Here is a 13,039-nt window from a genome sequence, read left to right as displayed (position 1 = left end):
AGATAGGTACAGTAAGTGATTTAGGAAAACTAAGGTATAGGAGAAATAAAGCCATAAAGATAAGGTTAAGTTAACTCGGATAACCCCTTTAAGGGGTTAAAAAGCCGCTGTGTGAACGTCCCCCATGTGTGGAAACACTTCAGGACACTGCCAGCTATCTTCTGTATAACTGCAGTATTAATGAGGCTATCTGGTTTGAACATCTTTTCGTTGAAGGGTTCTGCAAGCTGTCCAGGATGTCCTGCTCCTAGGACCCTTAATAATCAACAGTTATTTATGGAGTTAACTGGCCGCAAGGGTTCAGTTTACAGCAGAACAACCATGAAAAATAAAGTATTACATAGTTCCCACTGAAATCTATGGGGAGTCTGTATAATGAATGGATGTGCTACTCTCTGCTCCAAATAACAGATAAGGGCCCTGAATGGTGGGCCAACCCACTATGAATTCCTCTAATGGGATATATTAAATAAAGTTGGATTTCAACAAACAGTAATTCCCTTTGAATAAAAAATTCTGGATACCTGCAGCAACCAATAGTGGGAGCTCAATGTAAATGGATTTATACCATATCTTTTGACAAAAGCAAATTCTCTTTCAGTAAGCTCCCTCTAGTGGTGGCTCCAGGAAAACAGAATATTTTTATTTATATCTAGGAGTGAATTGGGAGCTCCATATAAGAAAAATGCAGCTCTCACCCCTACAAACAAATATTTTTAAAATTACTCATCACAGAATTTCGGTCCTCGTTTCCTGTGTCTGGTCTTAAGAAACATTATTTTGCAGCTATGTGTAGGAAAATCAGACATTCTGGACGATTAGATGCTGGATTAAAGGAATTAGAAGGTACACCCATTTCCAATACCCCAAAACAACAACTATATCAAAAGGAATTATTTAATCTTTCAGTGGCAATAAAAAAATGGCATTTATTTTTCAGAAATCTGGAAAAGTGGAAAAGATAGTCCATAACTTAGAAGGTACAAAATTTATTGTGAACATCTTGATTTTTCTATTTTTTTGCGATTTTTATTTTTTCTCTGAATTGCTCAGGCTCTAGATACTCGTAGGAGCCCTCTAATCCTCCGGAGCAGGGCCTGGATGAAGCTGTGCCGAGATCGCACTTTACAGTACATGCTTTCAATATCCAGCAGTCTCTTCTGCAAGGACTCCCCAAAGAGGTTTGCACCTTCTCTCTGAAGCTGTAGATAAAAAAAAAAACTGTAGTATTAAACGGGTGTTCTCATTTTGTACTTAAAGGGATTGGCCACTATATACGGTAAGTACTTTCCACTATATAGTGGGAAGTAGGGTAAAAAAGAGTTTCCTAATATACTCTATTAAAAAACCCGAATGATAATGTTTTTATAATGAGCCCCGCTCTGCGTGCAGCCAGTTAGTCCATGGCTGCACGCAACATGGAGGAGCTTTAGAATTAGAGAAAGCTCGTCCATGGCTTTATTCTAACCGCACATGCGCTGCTTTTCCTAATAAGAGCAGCGCATGCCCAGTCTGCCCCTGCCACTGGCACGCTCCCTGCTCCAACTCTATCTCTACAACCGGCTTATTCCTGTCAGAGTTCGGAGTGGGAAGAAAAGTAAGAGCACGCCAGTGGCAGACTGGGCATGCGCTGCTCTTATTAGCAAAAGCAGCGCATGTGCAGTTAGAATAAAGCCATGGATGATCTTTCTCTAAAGCTCCTCCATGTCGCGTGCAGCCATGGACGAACTGGCTGCACGCAGAGCGGGGATGAGGGGGTGGGGCTCATTATAAAAACATTATCATTCGGATTTTTTTTTATAAAGTATATTAGGAAACTTTTTTTTACCCTACCTCCCACTATATAGTTGAAAGTACTTATACAGTGGTCAACCCCTTTAAACATTCTTCAATCCTAATTCACAACACCTTAATGAAGTGTGTCCTTTCAAAGCTCAGCTGCTTGTGCTGCAGAATTCTCACTCTCCCTAATTCACTAACAGGAAGCTAGTCTGCCACGATATAATGAAGCTGCAGCCCAGTCACAGGTCCCACTGTACACATACTAGCTCACATTACACTTGCCACTTCTACTCTGCCCCTCCAAATGCAGAGACTGTCTGCCTTAATCAGTGCTGATGCTGCTGTGATCACAGGTCTTCATTAGCTACCAAGTTCCCTTTGTAGGTCACACAGGCATGTCATTGCCTCTTTGGGTAAGATTCAAATTATTTTAGGTGCATGTCCTATGAGGTGCGTTGCTGGAGGTACCCTTTAAAATAATAAGTTGACTAGCCGCACCCCTATACAATTGGCAATAGCAATAATGAGGCAGAAAAAGCATTACAGTATAAGAATCTAGGAAATCTGAGTAAATGTAAAGGAATTTGCTTAGTAGGTGTGCAATATATTGCTCCCTGTTATCAGCCATTTCAAACCGCGGAGAGGCTGAATAAACTATCAATACTTAGAAGGAGGTCATACACATGTAAAAATCGGTTGGCTGAACGATCTGGCAGTGACTTATCTCCCAGAAGAACAAAAGGATTGTGTGAGAATATTCACTTCACCTGATCCTTCTCTCCTTGACATCATCTGTTGGTCGACAGTCTGGGTCTCCCCATACACATTAAACGGTCGGTGGGTTTGGCAGCCAGCACACTTATGTGTATGGGGACCTCAAAGGGGATGTCTCACCTCACTATTACTAAGGCGAGAATAGACGCAGTCCCGACCACCTCCCAGATGGGAAACAGCATAGCTTGCTGTACTACACTGTTTCAGTAGCTCTCATGCACGGCTCAGATGCCCTCTGCGGTTTCCCGGCCGGGAGGTGGTCGGGGCTGTGTCTCATCTTGCCTTAGTAACGCCGAGATGAGACATCCTCTTTAAGTCACATCATATCTCCAATGCTAAATGCCCCCTGAGATATTTACATCCATGCATGCGCCGGTTATCAGCTGCTACTCTTAAAATGTTACTGAACTATTATAAAACTGTCAGTGGTTAGTGGCCCTTTATTCACAATTATATAACTAAGGGAGGAAGAAGAATCTCTCTCTCACCATTTCCATGTCCTGCTGGCTCAGTTTGTTCGTTGTCCTGAGGTCAGCATTACGCTCGCCATTTAGTGTGTCTGCCAAGAAATACAAATGTTAAGTTTTCAGTAGCCAGCTTCCAACACTTGTCTGCGCTCTTCTGGCAACTCATGAGAATTTACCTTGGAATCTTCTGCTGGTAAAAGATGCATTGGAGAATAAGGAGTCCTGGCCGTCACTTGGTGTGCACTGAAGCAGGTAGTACTCTAGGTGGCGCCATAAGATGAAGAGGCATGTTTCTATGATATCTATTACAACAAATGGTTAAGGTTAACATGTGATGCATATACACAGATGAGTGGCCCAGCATAAAAGGTTACTCCTTCTCCTCCACAAGGCTGTGACCCTCAAGGTCACAAACAAAACGGATGAACCATGAATACATACATCTGCTAAAGGGAGCAGTCCAGATAACGTAGGAATAGACTGGTGATCACATACTTACTAATCTCACCGATACAAACCCACTGGCACCAGTTAAACTCCAGACACTTATGTCAAGTGCAGAGCTTGATGGGGTGGGGCATGACACAGGATTTCAAAGAAATGTCACTAGGCTTAAAAGGTTTGTTTAACCCTAGGGACCTCTTCTGCGTACTGCCCCCCCCCCCCCTCTACTTTCCTGATCCTCACTCACCCCTGGGTTTTCTGCTCGATTATTCTCCCATGGGCTCTGCAGATCTCACATTTGTTTGACTCGGGTCACGTGGCCGCTGCAGCAAATGACTGGCCACAGCGGTGACCTGTCACCCATTCGTCATGTCACTGGGTCATGTGATCTATGGACACATCATCAATGACTGGCTGCAGTGGCCACAAAACCCATGTCAAACCAGCTGTTGACACTGGGAGACCCGAGACCTGTGGTGCCTGAAGAAGGCAATGGTGGCGGGAAACAGGTAAGTATGATTATAATGTGGGTTTGGCCACATTGAATGGCTCTTCAGAAAAGGTCCCCAGGGTGAACAATCCATTTAACACTGTGTACCTGGGTTTCATGGGTTGTGAAACCAAACTGTCCTCATCAGGACTCTTAACTAGCCAATTTGAACAGCCGCTGCAGAGTTCCTCTTAGAACAGGGTCACAGTCCCAAAGGATAGCCTGCTTTATCCTTGGAGGTGTATGGAGACATATGGATGTATATGTCTCTGAAGGTTCTCAACCTGGAGACATGTGATGATCATTAGGGAGGGCGGGGGAGGTGTTTCCTAGACTTCCTTTTACTTTAATAATTTCTCAGTGAACAAGTGCTTTGACCCCCCCCCCCGTGTATTATAACACAGAAAAAAGGATACAGCAGCAGACGGACAACAGCTTAGCTCTGCTATTGATGAGTTTCACCAGTCTCCGTCTTGCCAGTAAATGCTTCTGGGTGGTTGATATTTTATCTACTCCAACTGGTGTCTCAGACTGGCAAAGCTAGAATAAAAAACACAATACAAAAAACATGAAGGATCTGTATGAATGGGGTAGTAAAAACACAGAGAACAGCTTGGCTGATACCTCTTTGATCTCATCTGGGGGGAGTTGCTCCACGTTCTGTAATTTGCCGACGCTCTGTCGGTGGATGTCGTAGTATGTGAAGAAATCACTGGAGCATTGCTTCAACAGAGACAACACAATACCCAAACTGGGCAGTCGCCAGGACGGAAACAGTGATGCCTGGTTTTCTGCAGCAGAAAAAAAGCAGAAAAATAATTTCAGTTGGTACAGTAGTAGGCCAGGGTTCTTGGGAGACTTCAGTATTGTAATATCCTTAGGATGCGCCTTGAAAATCTGATTGGTTAGAGTCGACTCCTGGCAGCCCCACCAATTTGCTGACTGCTCAGATGGGTGCCATGGCCCCTTCATTGGTTACTAGGCTAGGCATTGCACTGACATTTGGTAGTGGCTGATCCTGGTATTGCAGCTCAATCTCATTCCCTTTAATCGAACGGAGCTGCATTACCAGGCACAGCTACTGAAGGAAGGGTATTTGTCAGCTTTCCCCACCTAAAGAAATTCCTGATGTTTCTTTTCAAGTCCTATTACTTCTCACAACTGACTGTATATAAAGCTCTCATAAGGTATACCCACAACTTGCCTAATCTGGAGGTATCTCTGCTGCTGCCGCTCTCAGACAGGCTAGGGGTGAAGAGACACACCATTTGCTGGAGGTTAGGGGAATTCTGCAGCATCAGCGTATGGCAGTACTCCATCACGTTGGAACAGATCTACAAAAAGAAAAAAAATTCATAAAAAACTGGTAACAACTATTCACCTAACGAAAGGAGCTATGTTCATCATAGAACACAATGGAGGAAAGGTATCAGACAAGGAGTCAGGGTAGAATGGAATAATTTCCCTCAATGGGTATTATGTGCAGATAAAGTGACAGAGTCCCTGGCTAGCTCACTTGCCTGCTGCATTGCCAGCTCCATGTCGTCCTTCTTGCTCACACCATCCTCGTAAGGGCCATCGTCCTGTAAACTGAGCTGGCGGAGTTTGTCGGAACCCCCAAAGCGGTTTAACAAAGACAGGCAGAGGCGCTGAAAAGCAAGATGTATAATGAGCAATCACTAGGACACAGATAAAAATAGTAGAAGAAATTTTATAATAAAATCTGGTGATCAGGTTTCATCACTGAGAGAAGTTTCAGTTTGTGGCTCACTTCTCCTATAGCGGCCACTGCAGGAGAAATGTGGTATTACAAAGTGGCCACTCGAATGAGAGACCATGTAATACATAATTCACACTGAGTCCTCCGGAGCAGGAACCTCTTTGTAAGAGGGCTTATAGACAGGGGTGGTCCCATTAGGACATGCTACACCGTATTACACCGAGCTGTCTACTAAGTATCTTTATATAATGTTTATCAGATTTATTTTCATCCACTAAAAAGCCTCAATAGCTGCAGAACGCTGATATCTGCCTGTGTTCTCCTAATGTACTGGTATAACAACCACTACCATCTTCTATTGAAATCCATAGCGAGGAAAGAACTGTAATCACGTTACCTGAAATCGACCAACATGTCCGTGCAGCTCGATCATGGGACCCTCATTTAAGACAGAACCCAGATCATTGACCACCTCTGCAGGACAAGAATATGAAATTAATAACGTTAAGATGGACAGTGATGGCTCCTTAATGACCAAGAACAAATCAGATATCTGACCAGTTAAATAGCTTTACTATATGCAAAGTAACGTCATTTTTATTAGATGCATGGAATCGCTAAAATGAGCATATTTTCTTTAACCCTTTAAGGATACAGTTCTTCTACAACTTTTAAAGAGCATTTATCATGATGATCAACCCTAGTAAACCAGGCAGGGGCATATTGGGAACTTAAAGTGGCCCTGGAAAAAATAAATAAAAGCTTCCCATGTTGTAGACGGGTCCACAAGTAGGCCGGGCCAGCAACACCATATTGTGGCACAAGATACTGCCCCAGCAGAGCCAAATACCACAGTGCAGCACAAAATAATGCCCCAGCAGGACAAAAAAATTGATTTTTGTACTTACCGTAAAATCCTTTTCTCGTTGGATGCATTGGGGGACACAGCACCATGGGTATATACCCAGCTGCCACTAGGAGGCCGACACTAGGAAGGAAAAGTGTTGGCTCCATCCAGATGGGCTATACCCTTTGCACAGATACTAAACTAACCAGTTGGTACTAAAGCAGTAGGAGCACCAAAATCCAGAATGAAAAATGAAGCCAACACATCCTAAACCAGGAAGAGGACCAATATCCAAGAGTCCCGGTAAACTGAACGAAGAAAAAACATCAAGGGTGGGATCTGTGTCCCCCAATGCATCCAACAAGAAAAAGATTCTACGGTAAGTACAAAAATCCAGTTCTCTCGTGAATGGCATTGGGGGAAACAGCACCACAGGACGTCCCAAAGCAGTCCCCAAGGGTGGGAAGAGACAGCCATGCAAAAAACATAACGCACCGCCGCTTGCAGAACCTTGCCACCCAAACTGGTGTCAGCAGAGGCCAAGGAATGGATGTGGTAAAACCTGGAGAAGGTGTGAACTGAGGCCCAGGTGGCGTCCTTGCAGACCTGGGAAGCAGAGGCCTGATGCCGGAGCGCCCAGGATGCCCCGACCGCTCTAGTGGAGTGAGAGGTCAACCTGAATGGGGGAACACGACCCTTCACCACATAGGCTTCCTTGACAGCAAACCGAATCCAACAGGAGATGGTGGCCTTGGAAGCTTGTAAGCCCTTATGTGAGCCCTCAGGGACAACAAAGAGTCAGAACGACGGAAGGACTCAGTTAACTGGAGATACAGCCGGAGCGCCCGGACCACATCAAGACCGTGGAGAGACCACTCTCTCAACTCTGGGTTGAGAGGGATTGGGACAGAATGAAGGCAGTACAATCTCCTCATTAATGTGGAAGGAGGAAACCACCTTGGGGAGAAAGGAGGGAATCAGGCGCAGGACAACCTTGTCCTGGCGGAAAACAAAAAAGGAGGGACTGGCAAAAGAGCGTCGCCAGCTCAGAGACTCTGCGAATGGAGGTAATCGTGACCAGAAAGGCAACCTTAAACACTTTACATCCACCCATAGGATATAAACGTCCTATGGGTGGATGTTTTTCTCTGAATGGACGTTCTGGAATGTCCATTCAGAGATGGCAGCTGCCGATCGGGGGGGCCCGCTCACCCCAGAGAGAAGGCAGGGACAGTTCCCAGGTGTCCCTGCCTCTAAAAGTCGCTGCATACACAGCGCTCAGCGAGTGATGTGTATACAAATCGCTTCCCGTCCTGGCCCGGTGGTCATGTGACCGCCAGGGCCAGGAGAGTGCAGGAGCTGTCGGGTCTTCCATAGACCTCGATCAGCTCTGCACTGAGGCTGTACAGCCTCTCTGGGGGCTGAATTTCCCCTGCAACTGGGGCTACTATGTCAGCCCCAGTTACAGGAGAAATCAATGGTGAAGAAAAAAAAAAAAAAAAAAAGGGAAAGTAAATGTCCCCCAGAGGTCTTATGTGACCTTATAGGGGACGCAAAGTGTAAAATAAAAAATGAAACAATAAAGTGTTTAAAAAAAATAACATTTCACATGTAAAAAAAATAAAAATAAATCCCCCAATTATATAGTACATAAGGCCGAAAAAATACATTTGTCCATCCAGTTCGGCCTGTCATCCTGCAAGTTAATTAAGTAGTTTAAAAAAAAAGAGTTAAAAATAGAAAAAATTAAATAAAATAGACAGTAACAACTGACTCTATTAATATATCACATGATCCACCCCATCCGATAAACACCAAAAAACAAAAAAAACATCACAAAAAGTGCAACTCCAAGTGATCAGGTGTATGTCAATAAAACAGTCACCTCATCCCGAAAAAAATGAGCCCCTACATAAGAAAATCGCTCAAAAAATAAAAACTATAGCTCTCAGAACATTGAAACATTAACGCCTTCCCGACTGCCATACGGCTATATACGTGCTAGCTGCACATACCCCGTGCAGCTAGCACGTGTATAGACGTCATGGCAGCTCTTTAGTTCAGTAATGCCGGCAAGGGACCAATCAGAGTGGTCCCTTGCAGGCAATCGATCCGATTGGTTAGTCTGTGCAGACTAACCAATCGGATTGCGGCAGTGTAAAAGTGCCTGTTCTAGGCTCTCAGACTACGGAAACACTAAAACATAATTTTTTGTGTTTCAAAAATGCTATTATTGTGTAAAACGTAAAGGGGTTCTGCAGTTTGTTTAAACTGATGATCTATCCTCTGGATAGATCATCAGCATCTGATTGGCAGGGGTCCAACACCCGGGACTCCCGCCGATCAGCTGTTTGAGAAGGCAGCGACGCTCCAGGGGCGCCACGGCCTTCTCACTGTTTACCGCTGGCCCAGTGACGGCACTACTAGTATCAACTGACCTGGGCGGGGTTAAGCTCCATTCAAGTGAACAGAGCTTAGACGCGCCCAGGCCAATTGATACTAGTCGTAACGTCACTGGGCCAGCGGTAAACAGTGAGAAGGCCACTGGAGCGCCGCTGCTTCCTGGAGCGCCGCTGCCTTCTCAAACAGCTGATCGGCAGAAGCCATTTAAATAAATAAGTAAAAGTATACATATTAGATATTGCCACGTCCGTAACGATCTGCTCTATAAAAATGTCACATGACCTAACCACTGAATGCTGTAAAAAAATAAAAACTGTGCTAAAACAAAGTGAAATAATGAATGTTAAAAAAATCATATGTACCCAAAAATGGTACCAATAAAAACGTCAACTCTTTATGCAAAAAATGAGCTCCTGCACCAGACGATCGGCAGAAAAAAATAAAATAAATATGGCGTTCAGAAAATGGAGACACAAAAACATATATTTTTTCAAAAATGCTTTATTATGTAAAACAAACAAAGTAGACATGTTTGATATCATTGCGTCCGTAACTACTTGGTCTATAAAAATAGCACATGATCTACCCTGTCAGATGAATGTTGTAAAAAATAAAAACGGTGCCAGTGGTTGGCTTGCCTCACAAAAAATGTAATCTAGAGCAATTAAAAATTATATGTACCCCAAAATAGTACCAATAAAACTGGCCCCTTATCCCCTAGTTTCCAAAATGGGATCACTTTTTTTTTTTAGAGTGTCTACTGTAAGGGTGCATCAGGGGGGCTTCAAATGGGACATGGCATATCTAAAAACCAGTTCAGGTAAATCTGCCTTCCAAAAACCATACGGTGCTCTGTTTCTTCTGCGCCCTGCCATGTGCCCTTACATCAGTTTACGACCACACGTGGGGTGTTTCTGTAAACCGCAGAATCAGGGCAATAAATATAGAGTTTTGTTTGGCTGTTAACACTCAATATGTTAAAGAAAAAAAAATGGATTAAAATGGAAAATCTGCCAAAAAAGTGAAATTTAGAAATGTAATCTCCAATTTCCTTTAATTCTTGTGGAACACCTAAAGGGTTAACAAAGTTTGTAAAAATCAGTTTAGAGTAACTTGAGGGGTGTAGCTTCTACAATGGGGTCATTTATGGGGGGGGGGGGGGGGGGGGGGGGGGGGGGGGGGTGTTCACTATGTAGGCCCCACAAAGTGACTTCAGACCTGAACTGGTCCTTAAAAAGTGGGTTTTGGAAATTTTCTCAAAAATGTTAATTGCTTCAACAATTCTAAGCCTTCTAATGTCCTAAAAAAATTAAAATGACATTTCCAAAATCATGCCAACATAAAGTAGATATATGGGGAATGTTAAGTAATAAATATTTTATGAAGTATCACTTTCTGTTTTAAAACAGAGAAATAGAAATTTTGAAAATTGCGAGTTTTTCATAATTTTTGGTAAATTTTGGATTATTTTATAAATAAAGGTAAAATATATAGACTCAAATTTACCACTGTCATGAAGTACAATGTGTCACGAGAAAACCATCTCAGAATGGCTTGGATAAGTAAAAGCGTTCCAAAGTTATTACCACATAACGTGACACGTCAGATTTGCAAAATTAGGCTGTCAAGAAGGGGGAAATGGCCCGGATGTGAAGTGGCTAAAAGAGACGTAAGAAAGGGAGATCTCCTTCAATGGCTCAAAGGGAAAGAACTGAAGGGCATCTAAGACCAGATTCAAATCCCATGGTTCCACTGGAGAACGGAAGGGAGGGGCGCGATGAGCCACCCCCTGAAGGAAGCTTTTCACTTGAGAAGCCAAAAGCGTTTGGAAAAGAACAGACAAGGCTGAGACCTGATCGTTGAGAGAGGCTAGTATCTGTGCAGAGGGTATAGCCCATTTGGGTGGAGCCAACACTTTTCCTTTCTAGTGTGAGCCTCCTAGTGGCAGCTGGGCATATACCCATGGTGCTGTGTCCCTCAATGCCATTCACGAGAAATACCTCCTCAGAAGCTGTCCATTTGTGGTGGCCAGTGCTAGCTCCAATTGCCTCGGGATGGAAGCACAGTTAAATTTAGGAAGGTACCTGTGGTCACCAGCCAGGTGCATAACTACTCGACTGTGGAAGCATCAGATCATTACTTACCTGGCTGGCAGCCGTGATGAGTGTTCAGACTGCACCCCGGTAAATCCCTGTAAAGTCTATGGCCATACTGCTTAGTAGGGATGATCATAGAGGATAAAATAAGCCCTATATTGCTGCAAAGAGATCTGATGTTGCAGCATAATTATTAGTGTGTTATGCAAATGAGGTTATCAGAGCACCAAGGGGCTGGTCTATCCCCTCAGAGCACCGTTTCACCTACTCCTCTTCGAAATGTAGCAGTTGAACTGGAGAGACTTCATAGGAGCATATGCGACTGATCCCAGGAGGCTCTCCCAGCTGAGATCTGAACTGTGCAAGCACAGAGGACAGCCTCAGTGCTTGCGCCATATAGGGGAGAGGCGATTTGCGATGGGGGAGAGGAGTAGGTGAAGCTGTGGCCAAGGGGCCAGGTTAGCCCCTCATTGCTCTGAATACCTAATTTAATTTAAAAAAAAAAGAAGTATACTGCAATGGCACATCCATTTGCAGCAACATAGTGCTCAATTTATACACCATGATCAAACCTAACAGGCAGTGTGACTGGTTTAACCCCTTAAGGACCTAGGACGTACCGGTACGCCCTATTTCCCGAGTCCTTAAGGACCTAGGACGTACCGGTACGCCCTATTTCCCGAGTCCTTAAGGACCGAGGACGTACCGGTACGTCCTGACTTAAAATCGGAACTCCGGCGCCGCAGGGGTTAATCGGAACGGGATTTCGGCTGAAATCATTCAGCCGGCATCCCGTAACAATGCAGGGGGGGGGGTCATTTGACCCCCCCGTATCGGCGATCGCAGAAAACCGCAGGTCAATTCAGACCTGCGGTTTTCTGCGTTTCCGGTCCATTCGGGTGTCCTGTGACCCGATGAACCGGAAAAAGACTGCGATCGGTGGCGTAATTATACACCACCTATCGCAGTCCGAGGATTTGGAGAGGCGGTGCTGGCCCTGGTGCTGAATGCCGCTGTCCAGGGTGCTGATTGGTGCAGGGGAGAGAGGCGCGAGATTCAAACTTCCTGCGCTCCTCTCTCCCCTCCTCTTCCTGTCCAGCACCCTGACCGTGCAGCACCGTCCAGAACGAGCTCCTGTGTCCCCCTAATCGGCATCCATCACCCTCCTGCACCCATCGCCACCCAGGTAGGTTAGGGTCAGTGAGGGAGAGGCACCGTTAGGCAGGGAAAGAAGGGAAAAGTAAGTTAGAAAAAAAAAAAAAAAAGTACTTTTATTCCAAACTTCCATCTAACCCTAACCCAGACCCCTCCTGCCACTTGCCCCCCCACCCACCCCCCACCAGCCACTTCCCCCCCCCCCCCACCTGCCTCCCCCCCCCACCTACCCCCCACCAGCACCCCCCACCCCCACTCACCACCACTTTTTTTTTTCTGCGTGCGCTGACTGGCCGGCACTTTTTAGCGTCCGTCCACTGTTAGCGCATCGCCCGCCCCACCACCCCACCGACCGCTGATCAGCGTTGTACCGCTGATCAGCAAGTTTTAACTTTTTTTTTTTCTAACACTTGCCCATTTTTTTGCCTGGACTTTTTAGTACGCGAACACCCGTTGCCCCCACACACACGCACATATAATAAAGTTTGCCACACACGCACACCTACACGCACACACACCCATGGCCCACCGGATGTTCTCGGCCGAGGAGGCATACGCCCAGATTGCCTCCGACTCTGAGAGCCCCAGTGAGGATGAGGATGACCCCACATTCCTTTTGTCATCCGCATCCTCCTCATCATCATCTGATGACGATGAGCCACCAAGGCGGCGGAGACGCCGCCAGGCGGAGCCAGGGGCCCCACATGCTAGGGATCCTGTGGCCCACCCTAGTACGAGCCGCCCTGGGGTTCGTACTGGTTTCCCGGCCCACCAAATAAGTCCACCGGAGCCCCCTGCCGATGAACTTAGCTGGTGTCCCCCAGTGGACTTTGAGCCTGAGATTCCGGATTTTGCTGGCAA

At 45.4% G+C, this 13,039-nt stretch overlaps 1 protein-coding gene across 3 annotated transcripts in view; it reads right to left on the bottom strand.

The window, feature by feature from the left end:
- Positions 1-909: 909 nt before the first annotated feature.
- Positions 910-13,039, bottom strand: part of NUP205 (nucleoporin 205) — a 94,671-nt gene continuing 82,541 nt past the window's right edge. For all 3 annotated transcript variants that reach the window (XM_040438355.1, XM_040438361.1, XM_040438365.1), the window contains exons 36-43: positions 6,075-6,151; positions 5,478-5,606; positions 5,162-5,291; positions 4,582-4,748; positions 4,374-4,497; positions 3,200-3,325; positions 3,045-3,115; positions 910-1,202 (exon numbers count right to left, since the gene is read on the bottom strand). In XM_040438355.1, coding sequence (XP_040294289.1) covers positions 1,050-1,202; positions 3,045-3,115; positions 3,200-3,325; positions 4,374-4,497; positions 4,582-4,748; positions 5,162-5,291; positions 5,478-5,606; positions 6,075-6,151 — 977 coding nt within the window. In that variant the 3' untranslated portion in view covers positions 910-1,049. The remainder of the gene's footprint in view (positions 1,203-3,044; positions 3,116-3,199; positions 3,326-4,373; positions 4,498-4,581; positions 4,749-5,161; positions 5,292-5,477; positions 5,607-6,074; positions 6,152-13,039) is intronic.

Source organism: Bufo bufo, chromosome 1 (assembly GCF_905171765.1).
Source record: "Bufo bufo chromosome 1, aBufBuf1.1, whole genome shotgun sequence".
Taxonomy (NCBI): domain Eukaryota; kingdom Metazoa; phylum Chordata; class Amphibia; order Anura; family Bufonidae; genus Bufo; species Bufo bufo.
Note: the sequence above shows the minus strand (reverse complement) of the source record. Positions and strands in the feature narration are given on the sequence as shown.